At 38.7% G+C, this 22,912-nt stretch overlaps 1 protein-coding gene across 1 annotated transcript in view; it reads left to right on the top strand.

Annotated features, from left to right (window-relative positions):
* The window catches only part of dachd (dachshund d), a 120,183-nt gene that overhangs the window by 7,387 nt on the left and 89,884 nt on the right, over positions 1 to 22,912 (top strand). Inside the window, 1 exon segment of the mRNA XM_032530273.1 lies at positions 17,418 to 17,974. Coding sequence (XP_032386164.1) covers positions 17,418 to 17,974 — 557 coding nt within the window.

Below are 22,912 nucleotides of genomic sequence, written 5' to 3'. Positions count from 1 at the left end.
CAACAACCTCCTATTACTTGTCATCATGAGAACCAAAATAGCCTCAGCGTGATCAAACTTTTAGAGGTCTAAATTAATTTTACATCACTTTCATTCATACTCCCACTCACCCATGCAGAGGAGGAAATTAGCTACCTGTATTTAATCTAATATGTTCCCACTGTAAGCGCTGGTGGACATGATAGACTTAATCAGTTCACACTGAATCAAAAAGCTCACCAGACAGTGTGTAGCCATGAACAATGTATTATGTTTTAAAGACAAGGTCTCTAAATTCTACTCCCTACAATGAAGACTTATTTTATTCTATAGCATATGTTACTCTCACAATACATATATACCTAACCATCTGATTTAGTGGTTCTGATTGCAACTGAGACAAGATATGAATCATAAATTGGCAACAAATTTACTACTAAAAGTTTATTGCATGTAACTTAAAACGGTGTGTTGTTGCTGTTTGGGTTAAATTGTATTACATGTTAAACAAGCAGAATGAAAGAGGTCAAAACTTTAACGGCTCTTATCAGCTACAACAGGCCACTAGGCCTTAGGATAGGAAACATTCTTTTTTGAGAGAAGGGTAAAAGTGCTGACATTGTCACCAGTTGATGGGACTCTATCCAAGGGATAGGTGAAAACACTTGGGCACAGTGACATCAATTTTCAAGATGATTTAACTCCATGCTCCTGTGTTGGAGGAAAGAAACTTCAGACCCCTGATTTACCTCTGATGACAGCCACGCAGCCCCCGAAACAATGTTTCCAAGGCTACTAGCGAATGACGAGTGGTCACGTCTGTACAGCCGTCCCCATTGGTTTGATTTATGTGACCGGGATCCAATAAAAATGGCAATCAAATCAACCCAGCCACTTTACAGGTAGAGGGCTGTCTGATTGAGTTGTCGAAGGCATGGCTGAGGCTCAGAATGATTATGCCAGGAAACGGAGAGGGGTCCATCTCTCCGCACCCAACAAGGACACCATACATCTCCCCATGCAGCTTTCCTACTCCACTGTGAAATGTATCCAAAATAACTGCACACCTACTGCTTGCCTGCCTCCCTTCTCTGAAGGTTATTTGTCGTCTGAAGGACTCTCCCTGTCAGAGTATGATAAATACCATGTACACAGACAAGAGCAGCGTCAGGTCCAGGATTAGCCGGAAAACTCACTGATCTGTGAATAACCTAAAAAAGAGGAGCTGAAGATTAGCAATGATGCTTTTAAGAATGATCCATCAAACTCAACTACCTCAGTCACTCAAATGAATCATCTCACTTGATTCTTTAACCCAGGCGAAGTACGAGTGACTGCCGCGCTACCTGCAGGTCACAGAGATCATTTTGAGGATGTTTATTAAATCAGTGCTATCAATTTTCTTACTGATCATCTTTTATCTGTCCTCTCCTTGGGGATGAGTCAAGCACACAATGATGTTAAAGGTTGCGGTATTCAACTTATGGCTTTTCCATTCAGCCTCCAGAGCTCCGCTGGCAATATTAAATTACGGCCATTGCCATAACGTACAAATTGATACCTGAAATATGCCCCATATTGAGAGGGCCTGTCACTAAAGTTAGCTCACTTTTGTTAACAGAGCTACTGTACAAAGTAGAACAAAAAAAATGAACAAACAATAATCGTGAACTATTTGCCTTGGCTTTGAACTAATGACAACTTAGGCAGGCCTGTTTACTGTGCATGAGGAAGCACACATTCAGGAAGTAAATTGGATCAAAGTACAAGCAGCTGCTTAAGTACTTACTCGCTTCGATAAGCAGAGTGAAATCACCATCATTGTTGCATTAGAGTGACTTGCTTCAGTCACCGCCAGGAAAGCAGACAGGAAGAGAAGAAGGGAGCTGATAGTGCACCAGCTCCATGTGTCATGAAGGAGCTGCTGGCTAACAGCCAGCCTGAAAAGGAACAATTGAACATCACTGTGGAAGCCTTTTTGTGTTGGAAACACAATCACCTTGTTAGAGAATAGAATGCATTGTACAACAGGTACAAACACATCCTCTGGAATGATAGTCAAGCACGTGCAATTTCACCAAATTAGTTCACACATTTCAAGACATACATTTATGAGTTAGCTTTTGTTTTGTTTTTTTCCTTTGGCTGCAATAGTTCAATATAATTTCGTAGAAAAGTAGACTATCATAAAGTTAACAGGATACAAATTTAAAACAAAACATGGAATAAGCTTTTCAGTTATGATAAACATGCAAGCAAGCAATACCATATATAGAAACCTGTGGCCCTTTCAGTATTTTCTTTTAAAGGGTTGAGGCACAGAGTAAAAACAAAGATTCTCTGATCCAAAGGATCCACAATAACATCATCTTAAGTTTCCACTGAACTCTGAAGACCTTTCCTCTCCAGCAACGAGGACACAAGGAAAGTTCAAGGATTGAGCAAGTCAGTTGGACTAACATGCCACGGAACAGGAAATAGCCATTCATTGATTTTGTGTGTGTCCAGAAAGATCAATTTTATTCTTCCTTTGTTTTCAGACTACAATGCACTAAAGCTCCTGCAGCAGCAGGATGTGTTTCGTACAAGCATGGTCCAAATGAAGCTATAAATCAAGTGTTGGAGCAGAAACACATAATGTCATCCCCCATAGACCACGTACTGTACAGTACCACACCTCAAACTGCTCCATTCTGCTTTTTCTTTCTGTCTGCACAAACAGCCTGACAATGTCAGACAATCTAATTAATATGACATGAAAATATGAAATATGAAAACAATGACTATTGAAAGCTGCTCAGAATATGTAGCTTGATGCACAATATTTTCTTTGGATATGTCAAATATATGTAGACTTGTTCTTATCCTAAACTCTTCATTGAGACATTATAGTCCTGGTCTGATTATATTGTATTGCATTCACTGCTTTATGACTGTTATCTAGTTCAACATCATTCTGTTGTTATGCAGTTTGCTGATTAAGTGTGTGTGTGTGTGTGTGTGTGTGTAAACTGACACTTCTTTAATTGTATTGCACTTGTGCTATCTGGTGCTGGAGTTAACTCGTAAAAGTGAAGTCTTAAGCAGATTCCCAACGTCTGCCTATTTAAGATTCATAGAAAAGACCATCCACCCCAATCAATATCTACTTGAGATTTAAGTTGCATTATGTGTCCCCTTCACAGGCATGATTTAAAACATCAGCACAAAGTATTCTTAATTTTATTGCCTGCCGTAAATTAAAATTAATGATGCTGACATCCACAATTAACAATGAAAAATGCAGATTCTTATAATTACTTTAGCAGTAATATTGTTTTCAGCCCAGGCTCAAGGTGCTCCTCATATGCTCCTCAACATTCAGTAAAACACAAAAAGACAGCTTCATTACATTTTATTTGCTATAGGAAACAAAAAAGGGTCTAACAAAAATCCACAGCTCATTTGGGAATATCTCGCCATGCATAATTAAGCAAATTTGATTGGAATTAAGCATGACTTCTTTTGGTTGGGTTTTAATGAATGCAAATCAGGCATCTACATCCCTAAGATTAATTTCAGCCAATTAAAAAACAAAGCTTGTTGGAAAGTGTAAAAGTGTTCAAAGCAGGGCAGCAAAGCAGTTCTTTCTCTCCCTCTTCCATTCTCTCTCGCTCCTCATCTCATCTCATAACCTACACTCAGGAGAATCCCCCCCTCAACTTTGATCATTAGCAGTTACAGGCAAACAGTATGAATTCATATGTTCAAATGTGGCAGAAATGCACTGCCAAGATCCTTATGCCTTATTAATCTAAAAGTTGCACCCCTTAATAGTTTATTTAAACAATTACTATTTAAGTACTTCTGTGTTTACACTGTTAGTGGATCTATTTGTCAGAAAGTATAGCAAAGTATACTCAAAGTTTTATACAATGTGCTAATGTCTTGCTTATGATGCAAAGGTAAACTTTAGAGCATAAAATATATCATTGTTTTGGCTTTTGATGGGACAAAATATTACAATTATTCTGCATTAGTTTGCCCACTATAATGTTGGCATAACCTGGAATCAACCTTTATCAGTGTTCAAGAACATTCAATCCATCTGACTTAAGCACTCAGGAGATTGTATCGTGGTATTTTCCATGTGAAGGCACCATTGCACACCAGACCAGTGACAAATAACGCAGCTCACACCAATAACAAATGCCAGTGTCAGGCAGTATGTATGGCTTACGTAGGTGTTAGTCTCACTATAACAGCCTTACGTTATCCTCCATCTTAAATGTTATGCTGTTTTTGCACAACGGCACTGAGTAAATCCTGATTATTTGGAAAGTCTGACGCCAACACTACTGATTGAGGGCAAGCAGGCACCTTTGGGCTAATGTTAATATGCCTGCACATTGCTCGGAGAACACTGTGTACATTGATTTGATCTCTCACATCAAAAGACAAACAGTGGTGCAAGTCAGCACATCCCCAGTCAATGTCATTCCTTGAAGTGATTCCCCCACACGTGCATTTTCATGGGCCCGGGGAGGGAGGGAGGAAGGGAATAGAGAATTAGGTGATCGGATCTATTGGCATTTCTTTAAAGGAGATTCATGGTGGGAGGACACAGGAAAAGTGAGGAAAAGTGGTTCCCCATTGGACTGCTAGCCAGAGCCAGTTCTGAGAGGCTTGCTGTGTTTAGATTGCATTAATCCCTCTGTCTCTACCTGTTACAGAGCTTTCATTAATACTGTCTTTTAACATCAAGTCTCCTGCAGAGTGGGGAATAAGTGGAAAGTTCTCAGAACTCTACCAAAAGTTCAAAGCGCCACAAGAAACCCTTTATGTGTTCCCTTAATCATTCAAAAGCCCATCCTAGTATGCCACTTGCGTAGCTCCTCCATATGACGAGAAGAATTAATATTTGGCCTCTGATGCATTCTTTTTGAAAGAATAAAGGAATGTGAAGGAAAAGCATTATCTATTCAAGGAGCGCAGGGAATACCCTGACTCTGTCTCAGTTCTGTTGTAGCTGCTGCGTCTCATTTTGTCTGTAGCAGATCACAGGGTTGCAGACTGGTTTGTTTCTGAGGGAAAATGGTGAGTGGGAAATTGTACTATTTTATTAGAACCCTGTGGGAGAGTTTTGTAGAGGCAGGCATGCCATTGAGCCTATTTGCATCATGCTAGCAATGAATAGATATGATAATATTGTATTACTTTGGAATCACTCCCACAAAAATGGTTTATATGATGATTTTTATGTGGTGAGAGCCTCTGGCAGAAACCCTCATGATATCAGATAGACAAGTTCACATCACCAGTTTATATTCATTCATTTTTACCTAAAACATTTAAGATCAACTGCTTTTCTGACTAGAGCATATCTTGTCAAACCCTTGTCAAAATACAAGCCAGAATAATTTTTATTTCAGGACTGTTTTCTATCATTTGTTGTATTCCGCTTCTTAGTATTTTTGTCTGTGAGTCCTCCCTTGTGTTAATGTATTAACTCTGCTGCCTTAGGCTTTTCATTTCATTCAGTAAAGCCTCATTGCTATAGAGTTGGAGTTATGCTTACTTAATGCACCAAGGACCACACATTCAAGTTCACTAGAGCAGACCTACACGTCTTTTGAAGCATTCGGACAGCGTTATTATAAAAGTATAGCGTTTGTACAATTGCAACTCAGCCATCAGTGCAAAATTTGCTATTCTAAGTTTCCTGAATACAACGAAACACAGAGGGAAAATGTGTGTTCCCTTTATTTTCACACATGATGACACAACAGAGATTATTATTCAGGGGGTAAAATCAATGAAAGGCTATTCAGTGCATTTGTTTCAGACTGCCATACTAAAAAACTGAAAACTGGAGTAATTTGCACCAACCCTTTAAACATTCTATGCATTCAATGGCTTTTAGATTATTTTTTAAAATTATTTTTCATCAAATTGCATTGAATTATTTAAAATGAGGGTAACTGTGGAAAGACGTCTGTTTGCTAGGTATAGATCTAAATTGTGTGGAGTGAAGAGATGTTGCTGGGAGATGGGAAGCCCAAGGGACAAGCAGGAGGACAATGCTGTCTCTTGGGAGAATTTTATGCTGCTGAAGTGAATTTGAATACATAAAGGAGAACTTGGGTAATAAGGAAAGGGGGGTACAACACAGCCTGTGTTCTCCTGGTCCCTTGTGTGGGAAAAGAGGCAGATTCCCCTACGTTTTTTCCATTCTGGCCCTATTCTGGCCTTATTCTCATGGGCCTAATTTTGCATTTTAAGGTCTGCAATTGTGCCACGAGTACATAAGCTCAAGAATTGCTTTTTCTTTTTTACCACCGCACATCACACTTTTCAAGAGTCAAATGTGTTGCTCTTCATTTGAAATCTATTTCTAATGAAAGTATCCATTACCGCTTAAGAAATCTGTTACAGATGCACTGCATTGCAGTAAAGATGAACAGATGTATTGCTTCCACCAAAGAAGTCACATGGTTCCAACTAGTTAGTTAATTGTTCTGCCTCTCTGTCAGCTAGATATCTCAATACCTCAACAGATGAGCACAAACTTTGGTGGACAGATGGACCTCGGGCCAACGAGTGAAGGATTTGATTCTGATAGTTCTCTGGATCCAGCATTTCCTGATACAAGTGTGTCTTATGTTTGCTCTAAAACTACCTGATCTCAAACCTTGAAATGAATGAAAGCATGGAAAGAGGTGTGCACTGTCCGTGCGCCTCATAGTTCTATTTAGGCTCTGATTGTATGTAAACTGAACTGGGATGTTTTCTGTGATTACTTAATTTACTTAAAACATTGCAGCGCAACATTAAATAAAACATAAAAACAAAACAAAAAAAGAAAGCAACATATTCGTATCAGCACATTTTCCTGCTCAGACAGGCAACGCCCCGCACATTCTCCCTTCTTAGTTTTCCTGTTTGGTCTGCCTTCTTTGTCCCTTATCTAAGCATCATTCATTCCTCATCTGTGATCCTGCACTTGGCTGTGGTCTGCGTGGCTTGGCACCCACCCATTCCTCCTCTACCCCACTAAAGACACTGCTCTGCACTGTTCTTTGTCTTAAACTAAAAGCAGAGGGGTCGGGGTGTGTAAGGGCATTACTTGTTAATATGCAGCAGTCTCACCTGTTTGCATTACACCTTGCCATAATGTCTTTTGGCATCCGGATCCCTGCTGTATGCAGCTTATAGTACAACCAGGACATCAACAATACAGTAGTTAAAAGTTAAATCCTATGTTAATTTGAGATTACACTGTAAAGTTTTTTCTAAACAATATATTTTTTTTACAAATTGTGTAACCAAATATGTTTCTCAAGAAGCAGTCCATGGGTCCAAATTGGTCCGTGTTGAGCCAGATCTAAAGGTAACCCAAGGTAAATGGGGAAATTATTTTCTTTCATATTTGTATCATAAAGTATACATTATACAGTCAAATCATCTTTAAGAACGCCTTTCAAACTTTTTAACAACATGAGAAATACAATTTAAACTCATCCTATTTGAGTAACAGATCTTTCCTTCGTAGCTATAATCTGGTAAATTTAAAAGCGTAATGCATCCAATTCAGGGTCCATGACCTGAAACCATCTGGGAAACATGCAGAGGCATGTCACAGTATCACAGTAAGCATGCACTAGGTTGCAGTTGATGTGTTATGTGTTCCTGTAGAGGTCACTGTTGTGTGGTGCCTCTGTGTCATATTGGGATACTATCAGCAGACATACTGTAATTCCTTCCCTGATGAAGTCTGCAGCAAGCACTGTGACATTGAAATAGACTCAGAGAATGTGAGCAAAAGAATAATTACAAAGTTAATTTTGTTTGCAAAGCCCTAATGTCTAGTATAAACAACATTTTAAAAGGGAAAAGTTTGTTGGTGCTTAATCTGTACAATGATGAACAGTAATTATTTTTTTGTGCCAGTGTTAATCATGCTGTACCAGTAGTAAGTTAATTCGGACCAAGTAAAGAATCTTATGTCTATATGTCTGGAGGCATCTTAGAATTGTAGGATTAATTCCTCTCTGGAAGAAACACATTATGTTAATCACAAAATCCCCATATTTGTGTATCTGGGAGATGATTGTAGTGAGCGATTATGAGTGGGCTTTATTACGAAGAACACATATTGGATACTATGAATGAGTTCATCCCACACATTTGTATGTGCCATTTAACTCCAAAATCCTTGTTTATTAAACTCCAATTGCACATATGAATCAAGTCTTTGGCATTAATCATGAACAACAAGGGCCCAGATGGTACAATCTTAGCCAAGCTTGAATTAATACGAAAGGTTGAATCACTGCTGCATCGAGATCCTCTCAAGGACCTTTGAAGAATGACATGAATAATCATTGTTGTTGGATGCATAGCTTACTAAGTCAGCAGAGCATAGTAACCTACTGCAAACTGAGAAATATTATAGCACATGGTGCTGCCCTGCTAAGACTTTTTGATGTATTGCAGCGTGGATACTAAAATGAAGAATGACTTCTTGCACTAACTCATAATATAAAATTTTAGTATCATATCATGCACCATCATATCAGTATCATATGGTGATTAGGGTAACTAAACATAAACACAGACAATGTGACCCACTAATAATGGTTACACGTCATTGGTTCCTTCCATTGTTACAGCCTGTTGATGCTGTTAATTGTTAGCAGCTTCTCTTTAGCTAGGCTCACATAACAGTATAGTAATTTCAAATTTGTCTTTTGGTGTTTACGTTAATGACCCAAATGAACCGATATACTAGATTAGTATCAGTGCTGATACTGACCACTGCCAGATATGAGTGATTCACATTAAATACATATTTTTTTAAGCCAGTGTATACAACTGGAACAGTTTTTGAATTAAAAATCAAAACAACCTAACTAAAATTGACTTCAACTTAACCTATATCAGCGTAGTGTAGTGTAGTAGTGTAGTTACAGCTTCATGTTACCTTACGTGCACAAGATTAATCCCAGTCCTTATTAGTTCCACACAGTCAGAAATACATGTTTGACACTGAAATTTTGACACTTAAAAGTGAAAACAAAACACTGGTATAGGATTAGGGTGAATACTTTGATCTGTATCAGCAACAAGATGGCTCTGACTAATTGATATATCTTGATATGCAGTCATTTAGTGATAGCTAATATGACAAATTAATGTATAGGAATGCAGTCTACAAAAGGTCAGCCTGACTCTATTGATTACTATTTTCAATCATAATCACTGTAATTTAGTATTTTTATATCATCTGTACAATTACCATTAATACTTATATATGTGTCTTATATCAATAGCATGCAGTAAGAAAGAAGGGGAAAGGGAGGGGACGAAGAAACAGTATTCAAAAGAATGCCGCTAACAAACAAGGGTGAAATGACAAAACTGGTGTGTATACTACTTGGATCAACTAAATGATACTTGAACATATACAAAACTGTAGGATTACAACTTATTACATGAATATCGTGTCACTATCTGCTGTTCTCTACAGTCCTCATCCACTTTGCTTTGGCCTCACACCTAATGTATTCCAGCTTTGCTGATCTCCTGATTCCAAAGGACATTGCATCTCATTTCTTGTCACTTGTCTCCTAAATTCCTAAAGGTACAATTAGCATTTTGTTTGACGAAATGTTGAAAGGTTCATAGATTGATATTTGCAAAAATGTGGCAGGGTGTTTTTTTTTCCAAATGCAAATTCTGACATTTATTAACTTTTATTACAGAGACCCTGTTTATGGATTGTAAAGCTCTACATAGATTTAATGGGAATAAAGTAAAATTGTACTGTTTAAACACAATCAGTGTGGCAAAACCAGCAAGTGTGTAATTTAGTGTTGTGTGGCAATGAAATGTTTTACGGGCCCTGATTTATGTCCTGTGCATGGCATTTCTAATGAGAGAGACCAACATTGCTGTGCGCCTGTGTTCCAGGAAACTACATTTACAGCAGATCTTTTTTCTCAAGAGTGTTTTTCCCCTGTGAAATAATGTCAGCACTTTCCCACCTTCAAAGTCCTTTTGTTTCCAGATCTATTAACAATTCTAATTGTACAGGAACACTTGTTAAGTAAGGCCGGTAAATAAAGCAGGAAACGCATTATTTCCTTTTAGTGCAGATTAAAGGTACAGCTATGTTGGGTTGAAACACATTAATGAGGTTTTAAATAAAAATGCTGGGAATTTACACCGCTGACTGGTTTAACTGCAGTAAGCAGTGGATTTTCCTTGATGTTAAAGGGGAACATTTTTTCACTCACTAATGAAAAATACATCTTTCCACCCTCCTATCTGTTAATTAACATGTTTGTGTTAAGGGATTTTCAAAAAGGGATACAATCGCTTTCAATCTGATTAAAGTAAGTGATACATAATAGGGAGGTTGTTTTTCTTCGGTCCTTCTGTTAATTGAATAGCTTTGTATGACTTGGAATGTTTTTCCTAGTCACAACAGTTTGCCTGGACCTAGCTGCTCGGGATGCCCCTATCTTAATTACGGATCATTTTCCAAATGTGGTTCAATTTCCTCAGCAGGACAGTTTCTGTTAACTGCTATTTTTAAGGCCAATAACAATGTCAAAGCTAGGGATGATTAAAGCAATTAAAGTTTCCATTTGTTTTCTAAGCACAGTGAGATAAGGCTGCCTGTTTGTACAGCATTTATTAAACATTTACTAAATGGAATTGAATCTGTCATTGATGAAGTTTTTCGAGACAATTACCTTTTAGCATGGCAAACACTGTTTCACTCAGCTAACGTCTCACAGCTTATGGCTGTGATTAGCCATTTGATTTCATCAAGCCAAACTAAAATCCTCCGAGAGAGAGAGAGAGAGAGAGAGAGAGAGAGAGAGAGAGAGAGAGAGAGAGAGAGAAATATAATTTTACCATCGGAATTTCTCAATTAGCATACCACATTTTCTCCATTAGATAAACTGCCTTTAGAGAGCTGGCTGGTTTAATCTGTTTAATGTCCGTGTAAACTATAATCTCCTGATTCTAAAAAGAAATCCCCTAAGGACATCATTCGCATACACTCTTCATAAGACAGTTTTTGAAAGACATGATCGAGTGCAGCTTTTAAAGAGGTATTGAACGGTGATGGGTTGTTATGCCTATCATGCTTTCTTTTCTGTGGGACATGGATTGCGCAAGTTGTGCTTTCACTTGCTGGAGTTTAGCTAATCATTAGTAATTACGCTTTTACAAGCTTGTCCTTGCTTGACTATCACTAGAGCATACAGTATGGACACATTTCCAATTGTTCCAATAGTATATAGGTTTATGTGGGTGCTCAGTCTTCTGTTTAGTAATTCAACGAGTGTCATGACAACAGCCTGTTTTCTCTTAAGTCATATGCAACATTAAGTCACCTCTCTTGAAAGAGGGCAGTTGTCGTTTTCTGAAAGATAATTTAGAAGATGGCTTTCTGGTAATGTGTCCTGTGCATGGCATTTCTAATGAGAGAGAAATTAGAAAATCACGTGGTGACCGAATCTGTATTCGGTCACCACGTGACCGAATACAGATTCAAACTGTATTGTGAATCAAACTTTGAGCTCAGATTGAACCAGAAGTGTCGGCTGTGTGTACATGTGCATGACTGCCAATCATAGCAGCGCTGGGCTGTTAGTGTATATAGATATAGAAATCAGGATTTGTTGTTATTCTACTGAACGATGAGCAGAGAGAAATCAGAGTGTTTACATGCATATCATTGCCTTCCATCATACACTGCAGGCTGTATGAATTAGGGCCTGCAAACAGTCTCATTCTCCTTGCATCACGCCAAGAGTCCCTCCATTGATTACCCTTCCCCGCTCCCAGGAAATGGCTCATGCATCTCGTGTACATTATAACAAATGTTCTCTTTGCATTACAATTGAATTGTGATTGTTATGTTCAATCAATGGGGAAAGGTCACGGGATCGCTCCTGCCAGCGCTTTAATGGAGAAGTCGATGAGGATTCATTTTAATCACTGCGGCTGTGGCAGAATGAGCACAACACTGAGAGACTGTCAATGGCCCGGTAATTACCGCTGTTTATACAGGTTTCTGCTTTAGCAATTTAGATATCCACAAATCTCTCTGTTTCTTGCACCCCAGTTATATTGGAAGCTGCGTGGCATCAAATGAAGTACTGTAGGATGTGGGCCGTGACTACTCTTAATTGTGGGTGAGGCTGGCTCTTTGAAAATGAACTGAACTCCATTTGCTCCTCTTTTGAGCAGTCACATTACCAGAAAGCCATTATTTTACATACTTTTTGTGAAAGAGCATTCTGTTAGCTCAGCTGAATCCTGCCTGTGACAGTTCAGTTGTATCGAGAAGTGAAGATTGTGTGTGTACATCACCCGTATTTACAGTGCATGTCTGTCTCGGTTATATCTACTGTATGTGTGCAAATAGATATTGGTACTAAATGATCTTATTTTGTAATGTCATAATTGCTCTTGAAGGAAGTGTGATTTTATAAATAGCTACAGTTCATGTAGACTTAATTTCCCAGAGCTCTCGCTAAATGTGGATTCCCCCTTCCTTTTCCGACTTTATTCTCTGTGTTCTTTGTTGTATGCTTCTCTTTGGTCACTTTTACTCAACCTGTGTTGTTTTAAATATGCTACACATAAGGTCTTGACTTTTTACATAAAAACTGACTTTAAAAAGTAGTTGGCAAATTATGTATAAGCACCAACTTTGAACCAGAATTGCAATTTTGTGTAGGGCTGCAACTAAAGATTATTTTTCTTATTGAGTCATCCGCTGATTATTTTACTTGACCTTGATTAATCAAAATAGTTGCTGATTAATTTCCAATCATTTGAGCTCCAATAAAATAATATATATACTTTGGATTGTGACTAAAAAATGTAAGTTGTTCTGATCAGAAGAATATAGAAACTGCCACTAAACACTCGATGGGTTAACATTATGCGAGAAGTACTATGCTGTAAATTGTAATTAGAAAGAAATTGATGTGGCCAGTGTAGAAAAATTATCACACACCCTCTGCTATCAGTGTGCTCTCTGACATCTCCCCTTCACCCAGAGTGGCATGTTTGTGTTGGACGGTGTCTAAGGATAGATAGGGTCAAGGCAGTGTAACCTTGGAGAAACAAATATTCATGATCAATAAGGGCTTTATTCCAAGCATCTAAATGATTCTTATGTCTAAAGCTGCTCCCCCTTTCCTTTCCCATTTGCCCATGCGGAAAAGCAGTTTGAAGATTTATGCAGACTAGGTAAAAGGACATTTTAAAAGACTACACAGTATCACTGCTTTCAAATGTCATGTAATCATAGGTTAGGAGAGAGTGCTGGGCACAGAGAGCTAAGTGATGTTACAGATAATGAATTGCCTCTGAAATATAATACATCGTGAGTATGATTCTTTGTACCAAGCTCTGTACACCAAGTCTGTTCAATTAAAGTTATTTATCTCCCTTGTTTTTTAAGTTCATCAATTATGTTGTGATACACTTAATGTCCATAAGAGGATGATGTATGATTGGTCTAATTATTTCTTATTCACCATGCTTTCTAAAGCATATCAATTTTGTTAATACCATGTAATTAAAACACGTCAGTGCGCTACAAGTTGCTGGCTGTATTAATGACTATGAAAATAATTTTAATTAAATAGCCAATTATAGAAAAATCCTAACCATGAGAATTGACATTTAAATGAATTCAATTTAAATTGCTTTTCAACATTGTTTTATCAAAGCTTTATGGGGTGAATAAATTATTACATCAAACAATATACTGTGTCATTGATCATACACAAGTCTTGTCCCATATCCATACATTTTGAAACACTTTCCTGATGCCATACATCATGCTGGGTGATTACATTTTGACATAGTCATTTGTTTACTGCAATCTCATCCACTTGTACTGTACTTCTGTGTACTTTTGAGAAAACTCTGTTAACTGTTTGTGTTACTTTGTTGACCAAGTATTTAGTCATGCTGAAACTTCACTCACGATACTAATTTCCAACTATGTTGCAAAGGACAATTTGACACTGCCACTACTTAGTCCAGCTGTGCCTAAAGAAAATATTAAGTAAACAGTATCCCTTCAAGATAGGTTCCCATACATTATGTTTCCATGCAGTGGTGCTTTTGCATTTGTGCAGAATTATATCAACAAAGTGTTGTGGTGTAATGTACAGCAGCAGTTTACAGACTTTATGAAATGCTGTGTTTTCATAACCGGGGTCAGACACATGCGGCCCACCCAGTCTGTTCAAAGGCCTTTGTATCTAAAACATCATACATATCCCGGGGTGCCTTTAATACCTATTAGGCTACTCAGGCTCATATATATTTTTTCCTGCATAATGTTAATGAAAGTCATTTTTCAGACATTACAAGCACAATGATTTTCAGTAAACCCATGCAGATGAGAAATAGGCAAACTGTTGTGACATTCATTGTATATAATGACATCTTAATATGGTGCATATTTAAGTGAAAGGTTAGCAACATAAAGGGCAAATGGATTGCCTTGCAATGAATTTTAAGCAGCTATTGATTTTACACTACAAGCTACCTCTTTCCCTGAATGATAATTTTGAAATGGCACACTGCTTATCTTAAAGCTGAGCTTACAAAACTGGACAACAAATACACAGAAAATTAAAGCAAATGCACCCTATGATAAGCAACACCCTTACTGATGTTCATCACACTCATTCCACCTATAGATTACATGGTAAGTGCTGATGTACTCTCCAATATTCAGCTAATATGAATACAAAGTACATCTAAAAGCACATACAGAACTTAAAGTCTAAATATTGTGAAAGCAAAAGTAGAACTAATACTTACACTTTTGCATATGTATCTTGAGACCCATTGATGGTTGTTTGGGAGTGTAATGTAATCTAATAAACATAATCAATTCAATCTCTACAAAACTAACAAGCTCTCTCGTTCTCTCAAACAAGCTTTCTGAAAACCAGAGTTCAATAAATCCACTTATGGTTTTCTCCCATTAATTAAAGAACACAAAATTATTTTTACTGATCCTATCTAACATATCCTAGTCCAATTTGTTAGTATATTGCGATCTATTAATGAATTGTCTAAATTAGGATCCGACTGCACGTTTACATAGTTCACTTTCCTGCGCTAACAGTTTGGTTTGTAAGAAAGGCAGGAAGAAAGTTACTGTAATTTATGATGTGCCATAGTGGTTGAATACATGTGTAAACTGTATGAGCTCTTTATTGTACATGGACTTGACCGTCCTACCCTCATGACACAGGGCTGCACTTCATCGCTCTCTGCCTTTAGCCTTCTTTCCTGTACTGTCTGAGATTGAGCAAAGGTTTGAGGTAAGGCAAGGCAAGGCAGCTTTATTTGTATAGCACATTTCAGCAACAGGGCAATTCAAAGTGCTTTACACAAAATCAGTTAAACAGATAAACACAAGAACAAACAGTTAAAAATCATAAGCATTAAAAAACAATAAACACACATGAATAGACAGTTAAAAACAAAATAGAAACATTAGGACACATAAAACACAAGAAAAAAGTTACAGTGGCGCATAAAAATTTAAGAATGACAGTCATTTAAACAAAGGCAGCATCAAAAAGAAGCTCTTCAGCCTGATTTAAAAGAACTGAGAGTAGCAGTGGATCTGCAGGTTTCTGGGTTTTTTGTTCCAGATATGAGGAGCATAGAAACTGAAAGCTGCTTAAACCTGTTTAGTTCTGACTCTGGGGACAGAAAGTAGACCTGTCCCAGATGACCTGAGAGGTCTGGGGGGTCCTAGTGTAGTAGCAGATCAGAAATGTATTTTGGACCTAAACCGTTAAGGGATTTAAACTAGCAAGAGTACTTTGAAATCAATTCTTTGAGACACAGGAAGCCAGTGTAAAGACTTCAGAACTGGAGTGATGTGGTGAGAGCTCATGCTCTAAGATGGTTTAAGCTTGGTTCACTACTTGGCATCATAAAGTAGTACAGCCCTTGAACAAGCTGACGTTCTATCTGGACGTTGTGCAGTATGTGTACGGTGGATTAAGTTGACACAGCAATCCTGTGCAAGACACCTGAACAGTTACCATTTTTATGAATGTCTGTTTACATGTTTATTTATTTTTTTTAAGTTTGACCTCGGCCAGTGTTCTTAAACCACTTTTAAATTGTTAAATGTAATGAGGTACAGTATGCACATTAGTCATCTTTATCTTCAGCTAATTTGAGTTCATTAACAATGTTAACACTGTTGCCATAGTTTCTTTAGCATTGTTTGACATGGTCACCTGCTCACCTGTAATTCTTACATCATAAAGTAATAGTTATCGTGGGTGTTGAACTTGAAATGGACAGTAAGTGGTGAACTAACAATGAAGCAGTACATGTAGCATTATATAACGTTTACAAGGCTTGTATCAGTAACTTTACTTTTATATAAAGGCGTTATACACTGCAATTAATATAGTGTTTTAGTTTGCATACAAAACGTGACTCTCAAAACAACAATTGCCTCATGTTGTGTCATGCTGTTCCTTCATATGAAAAGCTATAGCCACTTTAACCATGTAAATACAATAATCATTAAGGACTAATTAAACAAGACATATTTCCCTGTCCCACAAGTAGTGTCTACCTTCAACTGTGACTCATACTGGCATGCTCAGTCAGAAAATATGACAAGTAGATCAGTTAAAAACCATTTCCCTATGAATGCCTGGACGAAAGAAAAATGTAGGTTTGCATAAGTCCTTTAAATAGTTGCAGGATGTAAGCAAACAAAGTGCAAACGTTTTTACAAAAACGTGATGCTTAGAGGGATCAGCTGTCGATAAGGGCACAGTGGTGCAGTGGGTTTGCATACTGTTGGACAGCATGTGTAACCTGTGTGGCTGTTAATGCGCTGTGTTAACTGACATTTCATGAATAACTTGTGAGTGCATGCTTTTAAAACTCGTGAGTGCATGCTTTTATAACTTGTGAGTGCATGCTTTTTTGAACAAAAAAAAACAACAAAAAATGTTCACGAATATGATCCGATTTAACCGGATCTCTCTTGTATGGAATAAACAATTTTAATAGACCTGAACCATATTAGTGTAGCCCAAGCCCAGTTATCTGTTCTTCAAAGGCTTCCACTGTCCCCTAGCTCCTCCCTTTCTGTACCGTGTGACAACAACAACTCATCCACAGAGCGGAGCTGCACTTTTCAGCTCATTTTCCTCCTGTCATTCCTCCTCCTATCTTTGATCACTGTCCCGCCGCTCAGCCCCCCCAAAACCCTCACTCAGCACGCCTTTTTTCGGCAGCTCTTTTTACTTCCCAACTTATCTGAGGAGCTAAACTCTCGTGGATTCTTTCATTTAGGGGTGTCTCGGCAGGCTGGGTTTTCTACTTTGAACTTCGGCTACTCTCTTCCCCTCCTGTAGGTGACCATGGCCATACCGGCTGCTCTGATCCCACCAACCCCTCTGGTCCCACCGCCAACGATCTCGACTCCCTCCGCGACGACGTCCCCGCCGTCGACAACTTCATCACCATCTCCATCCCTGGCTCCCCCATCCGGACCCGGACAGAACCTGTTCAGATCAGAGCTCCTTACCACCGGCAGCCCGGGCATCCCGAACGCGGGTCTTCCTCCCGGCAAACCCGTGTACTCAACCCCGTCGCCTGTTGAAAACATACCGCAAAACAACGAGTGCAAGATGGTCGAGTTGCGCGGTGCCAAAGTGGCCTCTTTCACCGTGGACGGCAGCGAGCTCATCTGCCTTCCTCAGGCTTTCGACCTGTTCCTGAAGCACCTGGTCGGCGGACTGCACACGGTCTACACCAAGCTGAAGCGGCTGGAGATCACGCCGGTGGTGTGCAATGTGGAGCAGGTCCGCATCCTCAGAGGGCTCGGCGCCATCCAACCTGGAGTGAACCGCTGTAAACTCATCTCCAGAAAAGACTTCGAGACTCTGTACAACGACTGCACTAATGCGAGGTTAGTGGAGAGCTCTGTGCGGCATTTTGGTTTAAATGTCTTTACGGACAGCCGTGCGTAAAGGCGCGGGATCGAGGAAGGGGGAGACATTTTTCCTTTATAAAAAAAAAACAAGTGGTTCAAGTGATGTGATGAACTTATCATCCGAAGTTAAATGTGTGTGTGAATACGTGAGCGTGGGTTTCAAACTCCATCCAAGCAACGTACCTGTCTGTCAGACGGGAAGAAGGCAGCGCGCAACATCTGTGAAAAAGTTTAGTGAAAGTTATTAACACGTGCAGGGCAATGCTGTGCCATGATGGATAGCCTGTCCTCCTCAGAACAAATTAATCGATAATGTAGGTTACACCACGGCTGCGTTTCACAATACTGTTGAATAAACTTCAGGTGTAGAGCTGCCACTGCAACACAATTTCAGAGAAAAGACCCCAGTCATGAGCCTTATTTTACTGTAAAGTCTCTTAATTTAAGGAAACCTTTAGCTAACCTTTATTCGTATTATGGCTCTGTAAGAAAACTAGGTTTTGCCTCATTATGTTTCCTTGCCACAGGGGCAATACTATTTTTAATTATGCTAACTTTGATTTTTAGAAAGTAAACAAGAAAAACCCAGGTTAACAGAATTATATGAATATTTTTGTATTAATTGTTTTTTTTCAATATTGACAGGCATTATATTTTTTTAAGAAGGTTACAAGGAAATTGATATATATTAAGCGAGGTAAACCACACAAGTGGCAATTAAAGCATTAACCCATATTACCAAATCAAATAATTTAAGCTTTATATGTTTTAATATGGAGGGATTTAAGTGAAGATCAATATTTGATTAAAAGTCATTTTACTGTCTTGTTGCTCCTAGGTTTGATGTATCGCTCAGTCTCACAGGATGGTTCAGCCTGGTCAAATTTACCATCTTACCTGTCACTATGATTGATTCCATATTGATCTGCTACCCAGAAACGAGCTGGAAATGCAAATATGATGGAACGGCTCCCATCAGTGGAGAATAGCAATACACACTTTGAGTCACTTGGTTATCTCAGAGTGAAATCATACAGGCTTTTGGAAAATTAAAGTGTGCAATCGAACTTAATTGTGACTTTTAGATGCATGCTTAGTATCAAAACACACATGCACACACTGTAAACAGACCTGTTTTTTTGTACTAATTTGTGCCAGTAAGATCCATATAGTATGTATGAGAGGGTGAATACATTTTGACCCTCAAAGCACTGCTGTATCTGCAAAGTGCACTATTAGGCCTAATCACAACATGCAAAATCAAATAAATCACTAATTTTGAAGTAGATATTATTGTACCAAAACATCTAAAAAAAAAATTCTAAATCTTTTTTCTCATGTAGTTTATTTACTAATATTTTTAGTAGCCTACATTGTTTCCATTTTCCTCTTCTCTTTATGCTTGCTTCAAAACAGTCAGCCTCACATATCTGCATACAATATTTGGAGTTTTCAAATATGCTTCAACTTCATTTTTTCATGCCTGCTGTAACTGTCTCAACAACTCACCTGTGCACTTTGGTGATAAGGCATCATTTACATTAAGCATCAAGGGAGTAGAACACCCCCCTTTCCCTCACACCCTCTTTATAGAGAAAAACATACCGTGTAGTGATCCTATCCTCAAGCCTGGCGTGGGGCTTCAGGTGACAAAGTATGTGGTTGAACTCTCCGGGTTGTCAATGGGAGGATGGCCAGTGATGGGGTTAAAGGATAATGCAGTGCCACGCGTCGCTTTAATGACGCTAAAGTGGTGGGCTATTACAGGCACATGGACAGGACTGTAATTGTCTCTGAAAGCAGCCAGGTACTCCCGGTGCTGGGCTGAAATCAATCACTCAGACCCGGCCTGCCCGCCTGCCTGCCCCATTTGGAGAATTACATCATGGAACAGTGAGGCATCCGCTGGATAAAAGGCCTCTGTTACTTAGAAAGAGTTGATTTTATTTGCAGGGATGTGCGCTTTACACCGTCTGTCATTGATTTGCTGTTGACAAAATGATCAGTCTGAGTAAATAGAACACAGGTTGCCCTGTAGATGAAAACGAGTTCCCTCTCCAAAGTCAATGTACCGTTTTGCACCGACTTGTTGTCAGTTAAAAAGTATCTGAGTTCACCGGTTAACCCACTCAGGTTACACAACAACAGCCTGCTGCCTGAGATAGTTTAGCTTTTCATCTCGTCCTTTTACCACAATGTCACTACTCTTATTATACACTGGCAGTGTGGTAACAATGAAGTGAATAATACTCTTGTACAATGGGTCTTACTATTTCACATGCTGTTTTTTTCCCTCCCACGGTCTATTGTGTTAAAACAACACTACTCTCATTTTGCACACAGTGTGAATGTGAATAGCAGCACAGAGCACCACTGCATCCCGCTGTTTTAGTTTTGATGTGGACACAAACAAACTCCAACCAAATTGTTCCCTACTACGCTTCCTTTAGCATAACACTTTTTGAACATTTTAAAATGGAAAACGTATTTTTTCAGAAATGCAGTGTACGATTTTTTTATTTATTCTGGTGATGAATTGAAGTGAGGAATTGTTTTTATAATAGAATATTTCATTCACACACTTTTACAGTGAGTGTTTGAACTATGTGTGCTTGGCCTAATATCTGACACAGTGTTTTAGTAATTATTGTTCATCTTTATAGAAATTAGGAATAGGGTCATTTTTGACCCCTTCATTTTCTTAAGGAATCTTGTGCCAGATTAGCTCTCGCTCCCAGACTGATCCAGGTTCAGTAATCTCCCCTACATTATGACTCTGGCCCTCCAGGAGCCCTCTGTTCCAGCTACTTGTTTTCCTTTTCATTTTCCCTGTGGTGGGATGGAAAAGGTTCTTATTGCTGTGTGACACTTGAACTCTCTGAAAGGTTATTATAACACAGGGGGCGGTGCAGAGATATCGCATATCTCTCATTGGTCTGCTTTGTGGGGGCAGGCTATCCGATGCTGGGGCGCAGAAATTCAGCAGTTAATTGACAATCATTGTCTACCCTTGAAGGTTAACCACACGCCCCAGACAATGTCCCACCACTGGGAATGGGACGGCTTTTCACTTACATGCCCTTCTTAAATAGATTTTCCTCGGCTCGTTTCAGTCAAACAGATCTCTGAAATGTTACGAGTGACAGGTCACAGTGGAATGACTTCCTTTTTTAACAGATGCATTTAATTGATACATACATGGCAGAAAGTGTTATCACCTCTCTTGTTCCTATTTCAAGAGTGTTTATGCCTAAACACACATATTTGCAAATGACGGTAATTGTTTTGTTTAGCGCTCAGTGTGAGCTGCCACTGAGGGTGCCAGCTTGTCTCTCTCCCTCCTCTCCTCTGCTGAGCTCTCTTATAATATATTTGTTTTCTACAAGGCACGGATGTGTTTACAGGTACTCAAGGGAGATTTCTGGATTCCATTCAAATCATTTCCAGTCAGAGTGGGTGCTAAGATACCCGTCACCCAGCAACCACATCCAAGAGGGAGCTTGGGCGATAATAACTTCAAAAACAGAGTGACAGATGCCTGATTAGAGAGAGGGAAAGATAGAGAGAAAATGCCATACAAAGCTGTTTAAATCCCAATCTATTCAAGTACTTTCTTGTCAAATTGGCCCTCATATTTGTGTTGTTTTCTTATTGAAGAAAAAAAGAAGGAATATTTTTTAAACATTTTTAATCCTTCAGTGGGGCTCTGCTAAATTTGATTAGGTACAGTACATGTGCTCAAGTCAACTGTGCAGTTGGCAGATGGCGGCAAGGTATTTTCTTTTGCAAACAAATAGTCTCCTTAAAAATCAAAATCGCTTTATTGACTTTACATTTATTCAGCTGGAACAAGTGCAAATTAAAACACTTTTTTAGAAGAATCCACAGACTAGCTCAGTTAATAAAAGTAACATAATTTTTTTTTTTTTATAGCTTGCAATGCAGCTGAGCCAAGACTGTTGAAACCCCAGATTTCACTTGTTAAAGAGGCTTTGGTTGACACTGTCTAATGACATTTGTGGATTTAGAGGCTATTTGCATGGCAAAGAGGCCTGTATTGTTAATTTGCCTGTTGGATGCATTAGTTGCCCAAGCTCATATCTTATTTGCATGCCTTTAGTTGATCGGCAACAGCAATTGAATTACCAATTAATTCCTCTACCAAATGAAATGGTCTGAAATCACAACCAGACATCAGGTCTTTCCATGTTAATCAGCATATTAAAATGACCTATTTTTTACTATGCTCAACAACCATAAAGGGGTATTAGCTTTGATTTGTATAGACAACAGACTTAAGCTGTTTAAAATCTATCTGTCAATATGCCTTATCTAGCATATTAAACTAGATTTGTTAACAGTAATTTTACCTGATGATTTTACACTTGAGACTGATTGCCTGACATGCCAGCAATAGATTTTGGTCACTCTGATTTCCGTTCTCCTCTTTTCCCAGTCAGTGCTCCCTTGCTTGTCTTTACTCACGGGCTCCTTCACATTACAGCACATTTAGGGAGCATGGCGGAAGTCACTGGCGCTCGTACCAGGATGTTAAATGCTACTGACAGAAGTTAGAGGGAGCAGATGAGATTTTCTGATTGGAGAAGGAATGCAGGCCTTTGCCTGGCTCTGTCTAATATGGTCACATAGAGAAATTGATTTTCCTCAGAAATTAATTAATTTTTCATATAGCCCAAAGCTGGAGTTTAAAAAAGAGTGCACACTTGCTGGTTTCCTATTTCCCCCCTTTTTTAAAGAATTATTGCCTAATCATATTAATACTTTTGCCCCAAGGATGAAAAGATAATTGTACAAATGCATTTGGAAATATGTATCACTGAGTATTTATGATTAAATTATGCAAATAACTCCGCTCCCATCCTTCGTGGGCCCAGATTGTCTAATTAGGATTGA

This window comes from Etheostoma spectabile, chromosome 11 (genome assembly GCF_008692095.1).
Source record: "Etheostoma spectabile isolate EspeVRDwgs_2016 chromosome 11, UIUC_Espe_1.0, whole genome shotgun sequence".
Lineage (NCBI taxonomy): Eukaryota > Metazoa > Chordata > Actinopteri > Perciformes > Percidae > Etheostoma > Etheostoma spectabile.
This window is presented reverse-complemented; position numbering and strand designations above follow the sequence as displayed.